General features: G+C 35.4%; 1 protein-coding gene across 1 annotated transcript; it reads right to left on the bottom strand.

The window, feature by feature from the left end:
• Positions 1 to 548: 548 nt before the first annotated feature.
• LOC149240601 (uncharacterized) lies at positions 549 to 1,586 on the bottom strand. The gene has a single exon (XM_089370231.1). It carries the CDS (start codon positions 1,584 to 1,586, stop codon positions 549 to 551), a length of 1,038 nt encoding a protein of 345 aa, XP_089226357.1.
• Positions 1,587 to 21,140: the final 19,554 nt, after the last annotated feature.

Genomic DNA, 21,140 nt, shown 5'->3' with positions numbered 1-21,140 from the left:
ACCAACTTACTCTGTCAAAAGCCTTTGAGAGGTCAACTTTAAGGATCATACCTTTAAATTTCTTGATAAGCAAAGTGTATAATACCTCCTGTGCAATTCCCACTACCTCATGAATTTGACTGTCTTGTAGGAAGGAAAATTGTCCAGGTGAAATATGCTTGGAAAGTATGGGCCTCATCCAATTTGCAATAATCTTAGCTATGATCTTGTATATGCAGTTACACAGTGAAATAGGCCTATATTCATCATATGAGGTCGGGTTATCTGATTTGGGGATGAGTGCAATAAAAGTAGAGGTGAGCGAAGCAGCCAGCTTGCCATTATCCTAGTATCCTCTATGACTTTTAGGAGGTTTGCGCCAAGAGTCTCAAAGAAATCCAGGAAGAACTCAATTGTCTATCCATCTGGCCCAGGGCTTCTGTCTTTTTTGAACCACTTGAGAGTGGCTTTCAGCTCTCCCAGAGAGACTTCCTTTGTCAGTTCCCTTTGCTCCTCTTGATCCACAAATCATGGGAAGAGTTGTGCTACTTGAATAATTTCAGCCAGGTTTACTTCTGACGTGTACTATAGATTTTTTTGAAATATGAGGTTTTCAGTGATGCCAGATGCGGGAAGGTGTTAACAGAATGGCCATGATCATCCTTTAGCTGCCAGATTGTGTTAATATCCTTCCTCCCATTGGCATATTTGTGATAGAACTTAGTATTATCATCCCCTTCCTGCATCCAAATCGCCCTACTTCTCAATCTCCAAAATTCTTCACGGTCCTTAAGAATTTTTCCTCTAGCTGTGTAAAGTGAGGAGATCCTATCCTTGTGTTCATTTGATCTGTATATCCCCCCATGATTATTTTCAAATGCTGCTATGTCAGCTTCGATCTGCCTCAGGGATTGATCATCCAAGATTCTTTTATTGTGTGCCCAAATTTTGGACAGCTTCTTCAGCTCCGAGAGATTGTGCACAAAACTGTTTATAATGTTCCCCCCAGCCCCAGGTGGGTTGGACATCCAAAATTCTGTGACCATACGAATGTAAGAGGCTTCCTTCAGCCAAGTTGAGCAGAATTTATATGGACCTTTGGGTTTAGCCCAACCCCCATCTATTTCCATGTATATTGGTAGGTGATCGGAGATACCTCCTGATCCCACCCATTGTCTGATATTGTAGCCATATTCCAATAAATTCTCCTTGACCAGAAAACGATCTAGTCTGCGAGCCAGGCTATCATCCCCTGTCCTATTGTTCCTCCAGGTTGCTTGGATCTTTGCAGAGGGGATGTCTATCAGATGGTGGGATTCCAAAGTAGTTTCAAAGTATTCCGAAAGAGGATCTCTTTGTGCTCGATGACCCCAGGATTCAGAGTGGCCGATTGAGAAGTTAAGATCTCCACCCAAAATGATATTGTCCATTTGTAAAATGTCAGATCCTAGTAATTTGTCCCAGAAATCGGGCCTGTGGTGACATGGTCCATAAATGTTTAAGATTTGAAAATCCATACCCAGATCTATTGAGTGTATATCTGCTCCGATGTGCCCAAATCGTCCCCAACAGTTGAGTAGTTTTATGGAGCGGGAATTGTATCCCATTGCTATATCCCCAGATCTGCCATGGGCATCAAGACAAGTAACGCCCATCCAGGTAGCATTTCTCCAAGAGTGTGAGATATGGCATCAGCAAGTCCAAGAGTTTCCTGCAAGAATATGATATCTAAAGGGTTGGCCACAAGTAACCGGCGAAGTGCTAAATTTTTATCAAGCCTAGCTAGCCCTCTAGAGTTAAATGAGACAATCTTCATGGGGGGGGCACTATGGGGGCGTCTCTTTCTCTAAGTACCCCAAGGATGGTAGCTTGTCTGCCGGATGCAATCTCATCTCCAGCCAGGCTTTGTGCTTTTGTAAGAGAGGAAGGTCGACCACGCGAGATCTTAAGCGGAAGAGGGGAGGGGACGAGGTCGAGCCTGACGTGGTCTGATGCCTGACACTTAGTCTTAGATCAGGTTAGATACCTAGTGGAGAGGAGACCAGAGACAGATGCAGGTGGAGGAAGAAAAAGTGATGCAGAAAGGGTGGGAGGGGTGGGGGAGAAAGAGGAAAGAGGGGAACCAAGAGGGCAGGACAAAGGGATAGAGGATGAGGGGAGGGTAGTTGATCCCAAACCAATGCCAGGGGATGAAATAATAAAATCAAGAATATAAGAGCTTAAATGTGAGGAAACATATGTGGAAATGTGCTTACCCGAAGTGTCTGCATCCCCGGCAGCCACCTTGGATCTAGTGTGTGGAGGAGAAGGTGGTCTATGTGGAGGTCTGCCTTGCTTTTTCGGGATAGGCTGTGAGGGGGCCGCTTCCTTGGCTGAAGGTTCCGCCTGGACTTCTGAATCAACATGTTGGGGTTGTTCCCCATGCTTCGGCGATGCCTGAACCGGTGGTTCCTTTCCAGGTGCCTTCCTGTTTGCTTTCCCATTGAGAGGGCAGTCCTTGAATAAATTCCCAACTTTGTGGCATCTCCTACACCTGAAAGGGACTCCCTCATAGTCAAGAGTCTATCTCCCGGTGGAATTCCTCCACTGAATGTTGATATGCTCCAGCAAACCATTTGTAGTATCCATATGCACCAATATCCTTGCGTATGCCATACGCCCAGTGGTCTGGTAGGATTTATCAAATGTTAAGAAGGTACCTAGTGTATTTCCAATGCACCTAAAAACATCCTCCGTCTAGAAATGTAACGGTAAACCAGGGAAGCGGACCCAAAGGGGGCCAGCATCCACCCGTTCTTATTCTGGATCAAACAGGGGAGTCCATCTTCACAGAAGAACCAGCGCCTGATCAATATGCCATATCGTGGAGAGCACCCAATTGGTGTGTTCCAACCTGTCAAAATGTAGAGCAAACCAACCTTTTACAAAGGTCTGTACGAAAGGAGGGTCGTTCAGGTGATGGCCCCAAACCTCAGATGCCCATTGTTGTAGCCTCTCTACATTGTAATGTCTGCCTCGGAATCGACCCACTAAAACCTTCTTAGCTGTATCCATGGAGTCGAGCAGTTGCGTGTCCTCAATCAGTTTGAGGAAGACCTCACAGACTTTTATCTTGAGGCACTTCTTCTTCCTAGATGCCCTTGTTCTCTCTGCTTCATGTGCTATGCTTCAGTGTGCTATTGCACTGCCGTAGAGTGTGGGGGAACCCTAGATCCAGGTGGAGCCGTCAATGACATAGAGGTGAAAATGCCAGAAATGGGGGAAATTCCTGTGAGGTTACCCATTGGAGGAGCGGAAGAGGTCATCGGAGCGATTGGGGCGGACACAGGGGTTTTTGAAGCCAAGAGGTGGTCCACCAAAGGTTGCATGAATCAGTTAATGGCGGATTCGAAACCAGGACCTCCGAGAGGGTTTGATTGCTAGGGTTTGGACGGAGGTCCATGAAACTAAGCGAGGAAGGCGGTAAGGGCTAGGAGATGAGGTCTGATAGAGACGAGGCATCTTCCGGGAGGGTTACAAAGGAGACCTTACTGCCGTATATGGAGGGAAAAGCGTCGACGGCTTCGGAAAGTTCGTTGTCAAAGGAAAAAAAACCAGCCGGAGAAGAATGTGGTTGTGTCCAAATAGGAACATCCTCCAACGGATCCGCCGAATAATCTATTAATTCTTCCATAACTGTCACAACCGATTTGCGCCAGCTACCTGCAGGGGTGATGGGGCTCCCGTAGCTATAACTGTAACGGCGATAATGGTGGGAATAATACAACTTAGCTAAAAAACAAACCGTTCAACAAGAAAAATTTCGCACATGATCGTGCCTGTCAGAGAAGCTGAGGTGGGTTACGGGCTGTGTGGCAGAAGCGAGTCCGTTATGGTGGGAGAAGCTTGAACTGTACTGCATCTGCTGAGCTTGACCGCAGATGTTCCCGGCCTAAAAACCCTAATGCCATCCCCCGAGATCTACTCTTACCTGATCACTACGCAATTTATGGGATTTAATGGAGAAATTTTTTGCTCAGTGTAGAGGACATATCGATTTTGCGCTCTCCTATCTCTCCTCCTTTTAAACACAATGCTCCTCCTTATTTCTCCACACAATTCTTCGTGTTATCTCTACTGCACACGGTTCTCCTCTTTACACGCAGTTCTCTCTCCTTTATGGTTTTTTTTTTAATTTGTTGTTGTGTTTATTATTTTATAATTTTTAAATGTAACAACATATCCCTCATACGTGGTTGTATGGAACCCCTATGCATAGCATGTATGAGGGAGTCATTGTCATGTAACATTACATTTAAAAATAATAAAATAATACTTACATTAACAAATTAAAAAAGAGTAACAAGAAAACAAATAAATGTCATCCATAAATAAAATCTTCAATTTTGATCTTAATTTTATTCAATTTTATATAGCGATAAAATGATTGAAAATGAGAAAACTAATTTACTTTTCACTACAAGGAAATATACCATTGCTTCATTACTTAATATGTAGTTGAGAAAATCTTCTTATCACTCCCGTTTTTCCCTAGCAAGCATCACATGATGCTCTGTTAAGTTCTACATGTGCTTGACCCTCCTTCTCGTATCCTTGGCCCTCTGCTGCCCCATGGCCATTCCAGAGCCTCCTCCAGAATCGTTAACTCCAGTTTGGCATACTCCAGAAGAGTTTGCAATAGCCTTTGCAAGTTTGATCTCTTCACTAGGACCTCCTTGATCTAGCCCCTATGTCTCTAAGTTCGTCAAGAAACTCAAGGACATTCCAGAAATCATTTTACCTCCTTCTTTATCACGTAGAGCAACGCTCTCTTTATCAGAAAGAGGATTGGTGGGACAGTTCACAAACCTGTGGCCTTCTCTAAAATTAGTACAAAAATGGGTTAAAAGGAGCTCGTCACATTCAACCCATGGGAAAATCTCCATTCGCTTCTATGGCAGAGGATACTTCACTTTTCATTTTGAAACTAAAGAGGATAGAGATCTTATCTTCAGGAACAGGCCCTATTTCATGGATACAAGAGGACTTATTTAAACAGATGGACATCATATTTTGATCTCGAACTGGATATCCCAAGTGCTATTCCAATTTGTGTGTGCCTTCCACACCTCCCTCTACATTGTTGGGGATATGAGTCAGTAAAATAAATAGGAAATGTAGTGGGAAAATACATAGGCATAAGCGAACCAAAGGAGAATATGCATGTTTTGCAAGAATAGGCATCAAATTCAATCTAGGAAAATGACTCTCGGAAGCAAAAAGGATCAAGGTGGATAGTTGGATGCATATTCAGCAACTAGACTATGAGAAAATCCCATCTAAATCCAAGGTATGTCACTAATACGATCATTTTTCTAATAGATTTCCAAAAAAGAAAGAATCTAAAGAAGTAGAAGTGCAGGAAACAAAATGGGAACCAATTGAAAAAAAATACAACAAACAAACTCTCTTCTCAGAAAGCCCCATCCTCATATGCTCCTCCTCCTTTGAGAAATCCCCCATCTCATCAACCCATATCTTCTAATCCCCTCCTTTACTCCAACCCCTTTAGACCCCTCGACTCCTCTCTCGATCCTCCTCGAGCTAATAATGTTATTCCTTCTTCATCCCCTCTCCCTTTAGCCCCCCCTCCCTCTCTATCTTCTCCCACTCCTCCCCCACCACCTTTCCCCTCAACCCTCCCCCTCCTTTTGATATAATCATCACAAGAAATTAGTCCAGAGACTCTCCGCTCTCTTCAGATAACCAGAAAAAATAAGGAAGAAAGACCAACAAGGAAATCAGAGATGAAGCAGCTACTAAGGAAATGGAAATAGGTACTCAACAACGTATGGAATATTTCCTCGAAAAAAGTACAGGAAACAAGGAAAAAACCCATCATCCTAATCGAGGGAAAGGTCCCTCTACATCAAACCAAAGCAAGTAATTAATCTGGTCTCGTGGAATTGTAGAGGAATGGGACATCCTTCGAAATTTAAGCAGCAAAATACCTCTTAATAGTGGAAAAACCCTGATATATTCATGATCCGAGAGGCCAAAATTATTGAACAATAAACGAGAAAAATAATACAAAAAATAAGGAATTATGCAGTCCTCCAAGAAACTAGGGCTTCGGGGGGGATTTATACAATATGGGGAAAGGACATATGGGAACTACTGAACAAGCAAATAGACCAACACTTGATCAAAATAGAATTGAAAAATAGAACTTCGGATTTTCAATTTTGCCTTTACAATATTTATGCTCCAAACCATTACAGAGACAAGGAGACACGTTGGAATTCCCTCAAAGAAAATCTACTTCAAAACCAAAACAAAAGCATAATAATAAGAGGTGAACTCAACTTGTTTTTGAGCACTGAGGAGAAATTTGGAGGCACTTTTCATGTTGATACATCTCGAGATGGCCATGAAAGTATTATGGAATTTCACAGTCTAATGGGCATTCCTCCAAGGAACGGGAAATACACATGGAATAATAAAAGGATCGGGAAATGAAATATTAAAGAGAGACTTGACAGAATCTTAATCCAAGACAGTATTATAGCAAACTTCAGTTCAGTATGTTCAAAAATTATTCCCTATGCAGCCTCTGATCATAAGCCAGTGGCAATTAGATTTGGGACGATCGAAAATTTCGGCCCCCTCCCATTTCGATATTGTCCCTCTTGGAACAACAATGAATAAGTGAAACAAATTATAGAAGTAGCATGGTCACAAAAGGCCATTGTCTTGCCAATTTATGTATGGGAAACTAAATTAAAACCAGTGAAAAATGGTCCAAAATATTACGCAAAGAACAATCACAGGGAACCACAGAAAAGAAAGAACGAATTTCAAAAAGAAATGGAAGTAGTGCAGGAAAAAATACAATACATGGAGGACACAAAAGAGAACCAACTAAAGGAAAAAGAATTGTATTGGGAAATCTATAGAAGTAATAGGAAAGAGGAAGAATAATGGAGGCTTAAGTCTAGAAATCTTTGGATTCAAGTTGGGGACAAGAATACTTCATTCTTCCACAATACAACAAAGATGAGAAGAATCATAAACCAAATAGATACGATAAAAGTTGAAGGAGATCAAAATATCAAAGGGCAAGAGGCACAAAGAAGCACACATCCACTTTAAAAACTTATTAACAGTTGATCCATTAATTAGATAATTCGAGAGCTTCACTAATCATATCCCAAAAAGGATAAATGAAGAAGCAAATTTATAAAATTTGAAAGAGGTTGAAGAACAAGAAATACAAGCAGCCCTTGGAGCCTTCAGCCTGGCAAAGCTCCTGGTCCATATGGGTTTTCAATATCTTTCTATCGCTTCAACTGGAGCATCATCAAAAAATACATCATTAGAATTATTAGAAATGTTTTCCGAAAAAAGATGCTGGGAGGTTTCACAAATTCAATATTTCTATCTCTCGTCCCAAAATAAGTCAAACCCTCATCTTTCAAACAATTTCGACCTATATCATTGTGCAACGCATCATATAAAATCATCACCAAAATCCTTGCCAACCGCACAAAACCTCTCCTACCCAACTTAATTTCAGAAAATCAAGGTGGGTTTGTTCCCAACAGACAGATTGTGGACAATATCATGATCGTCCAAGAAACATGCATTCGAGTCTTGCAAGAAATGAGCAGGGCTTCATTCTAAAACTTGACATGGCTAATGCTTTCGATAGTGTTGTCTTCATTATCAGTTGTTCTCAAACCATTTGGCATCTATAATGAGTTGATAGAAATAATCAATGCATGCATTTTTGGTCCATGGATAACTCCTCTCATTAATGGAAAACTGAGTGAGTACTTTCAAAGCTCTTAGGGTTTGAGACAAGGCTGCCCCTTGTCCCCCTTCCTCTACATAATAATGGCTGACTCGTTGAGCAGAAATCTTGAGAATTGTAGAAGAAACCCCACCCTAACAAGCCTATAACCTAGTTCTGGAATCAAAAGTATAAATCATTCCCTTTTGGCAGATGATACTCTTTTAATGGGAGGAGTCTCTTGTATAGTGGCTCGAAGATTCAAAAAAGTTCTGGACAGATTTAGGGAAGTATCAGAATGTCTAATCAATAATAAAAAGAGTAGAATTTATGGTTGGAATGTTCCTCCCCTCACCCTCCAAAGAATGTCACAAATTATTGAGATCCCCCTTCAGGCCAAATGGAACCACTTTTTATATTTGGGACTACCAGTAACAAAATAAAATCTGAAAGAAGAATTGTGGAACAAATACATTGATTAAATGAAAAAAAAATACAAACTTGGGGAATGATTTGGCTTAATTTAGCTGGAAGAATAACTCTAATCAAGTTCATTCTGTCAACTCTTCCCATCTACCAATTTACAACAATTTTAGCTCTAGAAAATATAAACAAGCAAATCAAACTATTCATAAGGAGCTTCCTCTGGCAGGGAAGGAAATTAGAAATCAAAAAATTTATTCTCATAAAATGGGAACAGGTAAATTCACCATAGAAGAAAGGAGGAGTCTCAATTAGACTTTCGGGATTGATGAACTTTTCCCTAAGAGATAAAATAGCCTAGAGATTCATTACTGGGGACAATTGTTGGTGGAAGTAGGTACTGGAAGCCAAATATCTTAGCCACTCTCATTTTTTCTTTTCTCACAAGGAAAACTCTGACTAGGCCTTGCACCCAAATGTGGAATATAATCAGAAACGTTCTTCCTTTCATAAAGGAGAATACATCTATATTGTCGAGAAATGGTAAAGAGATTAGTATATGGGAAGAAATTATAATGGGAAAGTAGCCTCTCTCCACCCATCCAAAAATCCAAATATTCAAAAGATGTTTAACCTCAAAAGGATTTCATACTTTGGATTCGATTTCACAATGGGATCAACATGACAGCACTTGGAAAGAATGGAGGAAAATTGATTTACCTCAAAACCTCAAGCAACAATGGGACTCCTTCATCTCTCTTCTCAAAGGAGCAGCCCCAATCAATCAAGAAACTCATGATTCTTTCATATGGGACCCCTCTGGGGGAGACTACACAGTGAAATTAGGCTACTTAAAACTCCAAGAACAGCAAGGGAATCAAGAATGACCTCCTTGGAAATTGATTTGGAAAATTGAAATCCCCCCAGAAATTAAAATGTTCGTTTAGACTCTTTTGAAAGGGAAAATCCTCACAGCTAATAATCTAAGGAAAAAAGGATTATTAGGGCCCTCTCGATGACCCATGTGGCTCATGGCAGAAGAAAGCATACAACATATTTTCCTTGACTATACTTTTGCAACTGAATGTTGGAGCCAGCTTGTAAAACCATTTGAATTAGAAGTGAATCTAACACAACCCTTCTCTGAGTTTTATGTATCATGGAAAAAAGAGTATCCTTATTCTCTCAAAAATTAAAACACCATCAAAATAAATTCAACAAGCCTTCCCTCATTCCTTTGTTGGAAAATATGGCTGGCAAGAAACAAACAAATATTCTAGAACTAGAAGCTCGAAGTAGGCAAGGTTCTCTCAAAATCTTGGGCGCTAGTCACAGAATTTTTATCAGCAAAAGAAGCAAAAATAACAGATCTCAACCAACTTCAGCGTGAAGAAATAATATGGATTCGTTTCACAAACATCATGCCAAATATGCCAACCATTTCTAAAAGAAAATAAGTCAATAAGAACTAGAAATTTCGACTAAAAGAGGAGGAATTCATTCAATGGATAAATTCTCTAATCAAGCCATGCATTTTCTTTAATGGCGCATCAAAGTCAATTCCGAGGTTTGTAGGGGTAGGAGTCATCCTTATTGATCAAGACATGCATAATCCCATTACTTTTGAATGGGGATTGGAAAAGACTTCAACAACAAGGTAGAGGCTTATGAACTCTTTTTTGGAGAAAAAATATTAAAACAAATAAATCTTATGAATCCAATTATCTTGGGGGATTCCTCCATCCTCATCCAAGCAATGATCAATAAGCACAATCATTGTCCCAACTTACAACCAGGATCAGACATCATTTAAAATATTTGGGACAAGTCACTTTTATGCACATCTTAAGGGAAAATAATAAAAATACATACTCTCATGCAAATAAGGTTGTATTTCCTCCCCAGGAGAAGTTAAAATAAAAAAAGATATATTTTTCCTTCCAATCCCATAGCCATCCTTCCCTCCTCGCTATCAAATCACTATCACCTCTCATTATGGATAAACCTCCTTTAAAATCCACACATCTCTTATCATATTCGATGCATTTTCTATCTCAAAGGCCAACTTCAAGGACTCTGGGATCATGGACCCTTTGGATCAGGCTTCAAAGAATGATAGGTGTGTTTGTTGCAGGACAAACAAGTATATTGTTGATCAGCTGACAGAGACATTCCAAGAACTTAAGCGCCAAACAAAATCAGATCATTCATATCTAATGGGAAGATTGGAAAGTCAGAACTCTCAAATTGAAGCTCTAACTAACAAATGTGCACACCTTGAAAACTCGGTCACATTTCTGAAAGACATCTTAACCATCCAGACTGGAGAAAACTTATCTTATGGGTATCAAGGCAGCAATAACAAGCCAAAAGATGGCCCTCTATTAATCAAAAATAGGAAATTTTTGCAGTTTTCTTCTTATTCCAGTTACAGCAACATAAGTTTCATCCTGTAATCAGTTGCTATGAATTGTAAATTTCAATTATTTTTATAGCAGTTTGTAACAATCTACAAATATTCAACAATAGGAAAACTAGGAGATTTTGATCTTAGGAGCTCGGTTCACTGGGATGGTGCCTCTATGTTGGCCTACCTCTCAGCTTGGATGGCTCCAAAAAAACTTTGTATTGGTACCTAGCTCCCTGCTCTTTTTTGAATAGAAAATCCAATACGCGATTGTGTGTATGTATATATAGTTGAGAAAATACATGTAAAACTAATATGATTGATATTACATGATGTCTAATTCATTTTATGTTTAGTTAACATGTAATATTTAAAACAAATATTATATTAATAAAATAAAAATATTAATATAGAGATAAAATAATTGAAAGTAAAAAAAAAAAATTACTTTTCACTACGAGGAAATATGTAACTCCTTCATTACTGAATATGTAGTTGAGAAAAGACATGTAAAAATAATATTATTGATATTACATGATGTCTAATTCATTTTATGTTTAGTTGACATGTAATATTTAAGACAAAAATATATTAATAACATTAAAAAGAAAAAAAAAAAAAAAAAAACAAACAAAAAAATAATTAATTAACCATAAATAAAATATTTTAATATCTATAATAAGTAACATAATTTTATTTTTCAAATATAACTATCATTAAATCGAAATATAACTCTCATTTATATAATATGATTTATACCATAATATAATGTAACATAATATAATATAATACTATTAATATTGTCCACTAGGACAGTGAGAAGGTGTGCGTTAAGGCACTTTATAGTGAAAAGGTCACTCGTTCAAAGTTATGCTAAGAAATGGTATGGCCCAAACCATTATGGGGTGATTTTGACGGCTTAAATTCCCTTGGATCACAATTACGAAACCGTAGGTTAAGCATGTCAGTCATCTCAGAACTCACATTACCTCGAACAAAAAACTACAATATTATATTTTATTTGAACTTCCCCACACGGGGTGCTTTCCCAAGGATTAGTGGAAAGACCCACAATGCCATAACTCCAACATTTATTAATGTATAGAACGCGGAATTATGCCCCACTGGTATTATGTATCATCAACCACACTTACTATCAGTAAGTGTTGGGGATCACATGCAACAATTTCATTTCAAGGTACTTAGTTAAATGCTTGTTTCAGGTGTTGGCTAACCTCATCCATGGCACGTAATATTGAGGATCCATGACTATTGAATTGTCTTATTCTTATTACACGGGGAATTACAAAATGTCACCTCAAATGAAAAACAAGAGATTTGATTTCATGGTCTCGGATGACAAGAGAGAGGTTCTCTCCTGCCAATCAATACCACTTGTTTGAATGTAGTATCGTTATTTATGGTGTAAGAGTTATTTGGAAACAACTACTATGAGCAAGCATTTTCTCCCATGGTTTATTTAGTTTAGTTTCTTAGTTATTCTTTCACTCACCTATTGTTTGGCTTAACATGTAGACATTGGCTTAGTCGTTTTTCCTTTAATTGTCCTCAAAATATTTTATCTCTCCTAGCCTTTCTACTTATGTTCCCTTTTACTAATTGAAATAGTTTAAATGTTTATGCATGTTCCTTCATTTTCTCATTTTTCCACTCTTACCCCTACATATATTTTTTCAATATATTAATACTAAGAAATTGTTATACAGTTTTTAAAATAATATTTTTATTAAAATTATCTATGTAGAACCAAATTTTTTTCAAGTTACTTATTTTTTTATTTAATGAATTAAATTGCTTACTTCATATTTTATTCTTCTAAGATATGATATTAATTGTTTTTGTCTTTTATTAAATTTATTATAACAAGAGCCAGGTGGTGGCAATGTGAAAAAAAAAAGAAAAAGCAGTGACATTTCCACCACGTGGCTCTTGTTTATTATATGTTGTCTTGTTCTTTCCATTTGTTTTTACAAGTTATTTTTAGTTTGAGCTTTTTAGCATGTAATATAATTGGCATGATTGTGCCTAAGCTTTTCCTAAAAGTTGAGTACTAAGTTCCTAAGGTGTTCCTTTTTATGGTGAAATTTTATTTTTTTTGTTTATACAGGTCATCTAGCCACATAATGGCCATTATTTCCCAACTGAAGAAATCTTGTTCAAGTTTCTTTCTTTTCTAGGGAAAAAAAAGATTGACATTATTGATGTTGAGGTATATGTCGTATAAATGTTTTATAGTCTACTTTAGTTTATATTCTAGTGTTCATCATATTTCATGTTTTATACTCTGAATTGTATCTTCTTTAATTTTTAGAAGAGGAACTCAGTATTGCTGATAAGACGCATGATTTGAAGAAAGAGAAGAACAATAACACTAGAGCGACAAATGCAGAAAGAGAGAGAGAAGAGAACTGGTCTAGTGATACCTTTAAAGCCAACATCTTTCATGAGACACAAACATACAGATTGATGGTTAAGTCTTTAGAGTTGGTGAATTCACCTGCAATGCCCTAGAAACACAACGATAATGTTTTGAAGTGATGAAATAATGTTTCATGTGTAAATTGTAGTTCAACCAATATTAACTTGGAAACGGATATTGTAATACTTGACATTTCATATAATATAATTTATGTGGTTGAAATTATTTATATTTGTACTTGATATTATTTAGTATTGTAATTAACATATACAACTTAGTGTTTTCATATCAAATGAATGTACACATTATATGGCATTTTTTTTAATTTAGTCGCAAAATCATACTAATTAATTTATGTTGATTAATAATGAACACATAAACTCAAACTAAAGCTACTAAATTAGTAGTTTATATCGATTAATGATGAACACAAATAAAATGAATATACAACGACTAAATTAGTCATTATAATATTATTAATGAAAGTAAATGAAATGAGTATAAATTACTAAATCATTCGTTGATATAATGAATATGAAACTATCAAAAAAGATAAATGACTATTGTAAAAGATAAATTTGTGATTAAAAATGACGACCAAATTTTTCATATATACAACTATTAATAGCTAATTTACAATATATGATAACACGACTAAAATTTAGTCATTTTTTTCTCATTAATTAGTTTCAAAAAATGACCAAATTTTGCATATATGTGACTATTAGTAGCTAATTTACAGTGTCTTATAATGAGACCAACATTTTAGTCATATTTCTTTTATCATTAATTCATTTTCTTGGGTCACTATCATATAGTAATATGTTTTGTTGTGTATTTGGTCATTAATTGAGACAATTAATGACTAAACCAATGACAAAATTTATGAATAAATATACAACTAGACGATAAAATTGAGACAACCAATTAATGGCTAAGCTAAATACGACTAAAAGTTGATCGCATTATAAGATTTTGTAAATTATCCACTATTAGTCATCAACTTTAAAATGGTCATTTATATGCAAATCTTAGTCTTGTTTTTAGTAATTAATTAACCATTTTGTAATAGTGGTAGCAGCACTCTCGAAAAGGAGAAGAAAAACAAAAAAGGAATAGTTTTGTCAAGAGGAAAGTCTTCAATCAAATGAGACTTGTTCTGCTACTATAAATGCAATTAATTGTCATGAAGGAAATTTAGTTGAAAAACAATTCAAGTTGAATTAGTCTTGGTTAAAATAGAAAGACTGAGGAATGAAAACATGGACCATAACAAATTGTTACAAATATGTGATAGAGAGAACAATAATTCATGGAGAAAATTGTTAGTCTGAAGACCCAACTTGAACAGCTAAGAAGACTAGAAAAGTTGATGAACAATCCGCTAAAGGAGAGAGAGGTATAGTGTGAAAGACTAGAGTAAGATTATTTCAGCTAGAAGAATTTTAGATGAAAAGAACAAGTTGTGTAAGTAGTTAAAAGAGGAGGTTGTATTCATAAAGAATGCAGAAAAGATAGTCATAAAGGATAATGAAGCAACCCTAAAAATACATTCAGAAGAAGAATCCAACTACAACATGATTTTTAAAGAATGAAACAAAAACAAAAGCAACATCAAGATCCAAAGAATGAGATGAAGAAATGGTCATTTGCGAAAATTTCATTTCTTCTTGGTGATAAATTGAGCAAAGTTGGAAGATCTCAAAAGAGATTTTTTGCTCATTTGAACAAATAAAAAGGCTTCCTCAAGCAAGCAAATAGATAATACATTCATCCACCATGTACACAAATCATTTGAATGGTTACTATTATATGTGCAACGAATTTGGACATAGAGCTATTGAATCCAAAATGTATGTAAGGAAAGTAGAATTGACTCTATTTGTTTAATTTCTTGGCCATATAAAATGTTATTTGTCTAGAAATATTGGCCATATGGCCAAAGGCTACAAGTTGCTATATAAACTAAATATTTACATACATAAAACAAAATTAACACCAAGCAGACCAGACAATGAGCAAAAAGAAAATGCGGACAACATAAGGTAGCCAGCTAACATATGGAAAAGGAAGGAGAAACTTGTGACTACAATGAAAAAATGGAGTCATCATGGGCTTTGGGGGAGTTTCTCAAGGAAGCAGTGAATAACTTGGTCTATGTCAAAGTGACATTGTCTCAAGGGGAGAGTAGTCGGAATTTTTTCTTGACAATACTTTACATATGTTGGAGTGCCTTTTGGGTAAACAAAAATGGCATAGTAAAAGTCTCTCCATACAATAGTTGTCCTATATCTATCAAAAAGAAATAACTTCTTCAATATTCAATGATCAGACACCCTTGCGCACTAATTTGGTTCAGAATGCAATGGCTCTTGTGCTTGTGAATTTTCATAAGCCTTTCATCTTTACTACTCCAAAATGTGTTCCATATTCGAATATGGTTTTTAGGCTTGTCAACACATGTTAATGATCATTCAGACAAACATAACAAGCATTAAGAATGTTCACAGCAAAATACTTTAACCTCGTGGAAAAATACATTACTACGTCACATTGGAGGTAACATGGATTTTCAATGTTTATGTTACCATGCCAATCATAGGAAAAAGAATTAAAGTTTAAATTGTAAGTACCTTACATATACTATAATAGTCTAATATTATATTATATTTAAGACATATTCCAAAATAAACATCTATCTATATAATTAAAAATACTACATATCTAGATATAATTAAACTAAAATGAATTATAATAATATTTTATATATTTTAATATTTATAGTAGCATTTTTTCTAATATAATTCTCATTTATATAATATGATTGGTAATATATTATAATATAATGTTATATCATAATATTATAAATCATATTTCAAAATAAACACACATATATATAGCCAACCTACATCGATCTTAACTTCGATAGCCAAATTATTTAACTCTAGATAATTTAAATCAGTTTACTATAATAGTCTAATATTATATTATATTCAAGACATATTCCAAAATAAACATCTATCTATATAATTAAAAATACTACATATCTAGATATAATTAAACTAAAATAAATTATAATAATATTTTATATATTTTAATATTAATAGTAGCATTTTTTTCTAATATGATTCTCATTTATATAATATGATTGGTAACATATTATAATATAATGTTATATTATATTATATTATAAATCATATTTCAAAATAAACACACACACATATATATAGCCAACCTACATCGATCTTAACTTTGATAGCCAAATTATTTAACTCTAGATAATTTAAATCGGTTTGTTTCCCTTTATTTAAACTTTATATAAAGTTATGTTATTTAATATGGAAATGAAATATTTTAATCATGGCTAAGTATAAAATATATTTTTTACTATGAGTAAATTGTATTTTAAACCAACTAAATTTAAAATGAATTAAATATCAGTAATATCAATTATATTATTTTTTCATCAAATAATATTAATTAAATTATTTTTACATGACTCCGTATTAAGGAGGGAATGAATTACATATCAAGTTAATGTTAGAGAATGATTTATTTATTTTTTACTTTCTATTACATTATTTCTATATAAATTGGATGTAAAATTAAAGTGGAAATTGAAGTATTTTATGGATGGTTGATTTTTTTATTACTAACTTTTAATTTGTTGTTGTAATTATTATTTTATTATTTTCAAATGTACCAACATCTCCCTCATACTTTGTTGTATAGCACCTCTATGCATACCATGTATGAGGGAGACATTGTCATGTAACATTACCTTTAAAAATAATAAATAATACTTACGTTAACAAATTAAAAAATAGTAACAAGAAAACAAATGTCACCCATAAATAAAATCTTCAATTCTGATCTTAATTTTAATCAAATTTGTATAGAGATAAAATAATTTAAAGTTAAAAAACTAATTTACTTTTCACTACTAGGAAATATGTAATTCCTTCATTACTTAATATGTAGTTGAGAAAATACATGTAAAAATAATATGATTGATATTACATGATGTCTTATTCATTTTATATTTAGTTAACATATAATATTTAAGACAAAATTATATTAATAAAATAAAAATATTTATATAGAGATAAAATAATTGAAAGTAAAAAACCTAATTTACTTTTCACTCCGAGGAAATATGTAATTCCTTCATTACTTAATATGTAGTTGAGAAAAGACATGTAAAAATAATATTATTGATATTACATTATGTCTAATTCATTTTATGTTTAGTTAACATGTAATATTTAAGACAAATATTTTAATAACATAAAAATATTTTAATTAACCATAAATAAAATATTTCAATATCTATAATAAGTAACATAATTTTATATTTCAAACATAACTATCATTTATATTTTCATAAATCGAAATATAACTCTCATTTATATAATATATACCATAATATAATGTAACATAATATAATATAATACTATTAATATTGTCCACTATGATGGTGAGAGGGTGTATGTTAAGGCACTTCATAGTGAAAAGGTCACTCGTTTGAAGTCATGCCAAGGAATCGTTTGGCCCAGACCATTATGGGGTAATTTTTATTGCTTAAATGCCCTTGGATCGCAATTACTAAAACCACGGGTTAAACATGCGAGTCATCTCAATACTCACATTACCTCAAACAAAAAAATGTAATATTATATTTTATCTTAAGTAATATTAAAATATTACTCGGGCTCTAGGAAGAAAGGGAGACGACCCACTAGGTGTGCAGAATATTCATAGTGATCGTCTTAATGGGCAATATTCATATTGACCTTTTCACTATGAATGTCAGTTGATCCATCTTTGGCCCAGTGTCGCAAGAATGCGACCATAACCCTCCCATCGGAGTTGAGTCGTTCCATCTTCACATCGTGTTCTAGTGTGTGGCAGACGTGGGAAAGAACTTGTTGGGTTTCTTTGTCTGTAGATTGTCCTTCTGGGCCTTTGCGTTTACTCGGTTGTTTATTCTTGGGGTTTTTAGAACCCGTTTCCACTTCCATTGTTGTTAGTGATGGACTTGCAGCCTAGTGAAGGCGGGCGGAATCTAACTCAGGCTCTAGGAAGAAAGGCAAACAACCCACTAGCGAAGTGATCCAGGGAGCTGGGGCAATCTTAGTTAACTTTGGGCAAGCCAATGTATTGACAGAATATTACCAACGCTCTCTCACTACCCCTCTCCCATCCCCCAATGAAGTTGGTATCATGGAACATAAGAGACCTCAACTCAAAGGGTAAGTTGAGGTATCTAAAGGAACGGATCCAAATTGAGAAACCGAACATCATATTACTTCAAAAAACTAAAGTGACACAGGAAAAGCTTAAAGATATAACCAGTAGGAGTTGGCCTTTGGTAGAATGTATGGCACTGGATGCAAGGGGTAGTGTAGGAGGCTTGGGCATCCTCTAGGATCCCCAATCCATCTCCTTTGGAAGTTGGATCGCCTACCCAAACACCCTTTCAGGCCAATTTGAATGCATAGGCTCCCCTAACAAAGTTTGTCTAATGGGGGTTTATGGCCCTACACTACCAGGGACGAAGGTGGGTTTTCTCCAAAGTTTGTAGCACCTAAAGGAGCTTTTGGGGGACACTAACTGGATCCTGGTCAGGGACTTCAACCTGACTAAGCATATGGGTGAGCAAAAAGGAGGAATGAGGCAGCTGGATCTGATCTCCATTTCCTTCCAGGAGACTATCCAAGACATGGGCATAAAAGACATCGACTTCAAAAATGGCTCCTTCACCTCGAATAATAGACAGGGAGGTAAGTCACAGATCACATCATCACTAGATCATTTTCTCATTTCTAATAATATCCTTCAACAGGATATGTTCCTTCAAGCGTCGATCCTTTCGTGCCTGGGATAGGACCATTGGTCCATCTACTTAGAGATTGACTTGCGTATGGCACTGCGTAACCACCCCTTCCGTTTTGAATCTTTCTGGCTCGACAAACCAAACCTTAGAATTCTCGGTCTAAAAGAGAACCGAAAGAGCGAATTCCTGGTGTCCATCTTCCGTATGTTCAGGGGACCATCGACAGAATTGGAAGGATTCTCAGGAAGCATAGTATCCCTGTGACCTTTAGGCCCCTGAACACCATTGGTATGTCCCTCAGATCAGTGAAGGATCCGATCGACCCTAATGATATGAAGGGCGTTTATCTGATCCCTTGTTCCTGTGGGACCCCCTATATTAAGGAGACTGGTCGCTCCATTAATCAAAGGATTAGCAAGCATGCAGCGGATCTTAGGCATAGGAGAGCTAAGTCTTCCGCTTTAGCTGAACATGCTGAGAAAACCAATCATCATGTCTGTATTGAAGAGGCTAGTGTTATTGCTAAGGTCTCACATTTCCATCATCGAAAATTTAGGGAAGCGCTTGAGATTGAAAAGAGACCAAGCAATCTCAATAGAGAGGATGGCTGGAAAGTCAGTAGGTGTTGGGTCCCTGCACTCTCGTCCTAGTCGTTTTTCCACCCTCCTCTTTAAGTTTTTTCTTTTATCTTTATTTTTAATTATTATTATTTTTATTTTTACTTATTTATTTATTATTTATATTTATTTATTTATTTATTATTTTATGTTATTTGTTTTTATTTATATTTATTTATTTATTTATTTATTTATTTTAAATGATTTTTATTTATTTAATATTATTTATTTTATTTTATTAATTTTCCCTTTTATTTTTATTTTTATTTTGTTTATTTATTAGTTTATTATCACTTTTTACCAATTAGCTTTTAAATTTGATAATACTTAGAAATTAGCTCTCTTTTCAATTAATTTTATATATTTTTTTTATTACCTTAAGGTCCTTTATATAACTAATTTTCCATTTAAATTCTAATCTAATTATTTTTTTCTAACTAACGTAACAGCTTTTGATATTCTTTATTATATTATGTTCCTAATTTTCCTTTTAATTATTAATTAACTTTTAATTTTTAATAATACTTTTAAATATAATTGCTTTATATATTGCTTTATATATTTTTATTTAGGCATTTAATTTTTTCATATATTATAAGGTCATTTATTTATCTAAATTCTAACTAACTTATATTTTTAATAATATTTCTTGAATACCCTCGATAATATTTTATTTATTTTTATAGATATTGGTCCTAAATCTTACTAATTAAACTAATATAATAATTTTAACCCTGGTCCTAATGTCAAACTAGCCGTTGGTCTAGTTAGTTGTTGGAGGCTCCGCTCAGACTATTTAGCATGCTAAGCTGGATCTGTTTCTTCAACTTGTCCTGACGATGAACCACACTAGTTAGTTCGAAACGCGTCGACAAATGGTACTCCATGTGATTTTCGCTGAAAAATCTCTCACAAACCCAGACTTCGTTGCTAAGCTAGAAGAATGGTGGAAAGCCATTCGGTTGACTGATCATAACCCAATGGAAACTTTCCAATTAAAGTTGAAGGAATTAAAAGGGAGAATCAAAGAATGGAACCGATCTGATCCTGGCAATATCCATCGAGAAAAGCGGTGGCTCGAGAAAGATATGAAATCAATCCAATAGCAAATCATCTTAGAAGGGAGGACCGAAACCCTCATTGCTCAAGAGGGCCAAGTTCTAACTCATTTGGAGCAATGACAAACGCAGGAAGAAACCTTGTGGAGACAAAAATCGTGAGTCCAATGGCTCAAAGAGGGGGTCTGTAACACAAAAAAATTCACAGTTCTATGTTGAAACATAGACAGTTTAACCAAATCTTCTCCCTCAACAGCTCAAATAACAAGAGGCTAGTACAACATGAAGAGATCTCAGAAGAGTTGATCGCCCACTTCCAAACTCTATTCATAGAACCTGTTGGGGACAATAGTGGGTCCATGTCTCGAATCCGACAATGTATTCCAAATTTAATCTTGGACAATCAAAACGAGGCCCTCATGCAAGATATCTCCTATGTAGAGGTGGAAGAGGTGGTACGAGCCCTCCCAACAAACAAAGCCCCTGGTCCAGACGGCTTTACTACTGAATTCTTCAAAGCATGATGGAACTTTTTGGGCGTTGAAATCCATGAGTTAGTGGAAGATTCTCGCCGCTCCTAATGAATCTAGTCAAGTCTAAATGCAACTT

Source organism: Pinus tabuliformis, chromosome 8 (genome assembly GCF_031772625.1).
Source record: "Pinus tabuliformis cultivar Carrire ecotype Pingquan chromosome 8, CPIR1, whole genome shotgun sequence".
In the NCBI taxonomy this organism is placed as follows: domain Eukaryota; kingdom Viridiplantae; phylum Streptophyta; class Pinopsida; order Pinales; family Pinaceae; genus Pinus; species Pinus tabuliformis.
This window is presented reverse-complemented; position numbering and strand designations above follow the sequence as displayed.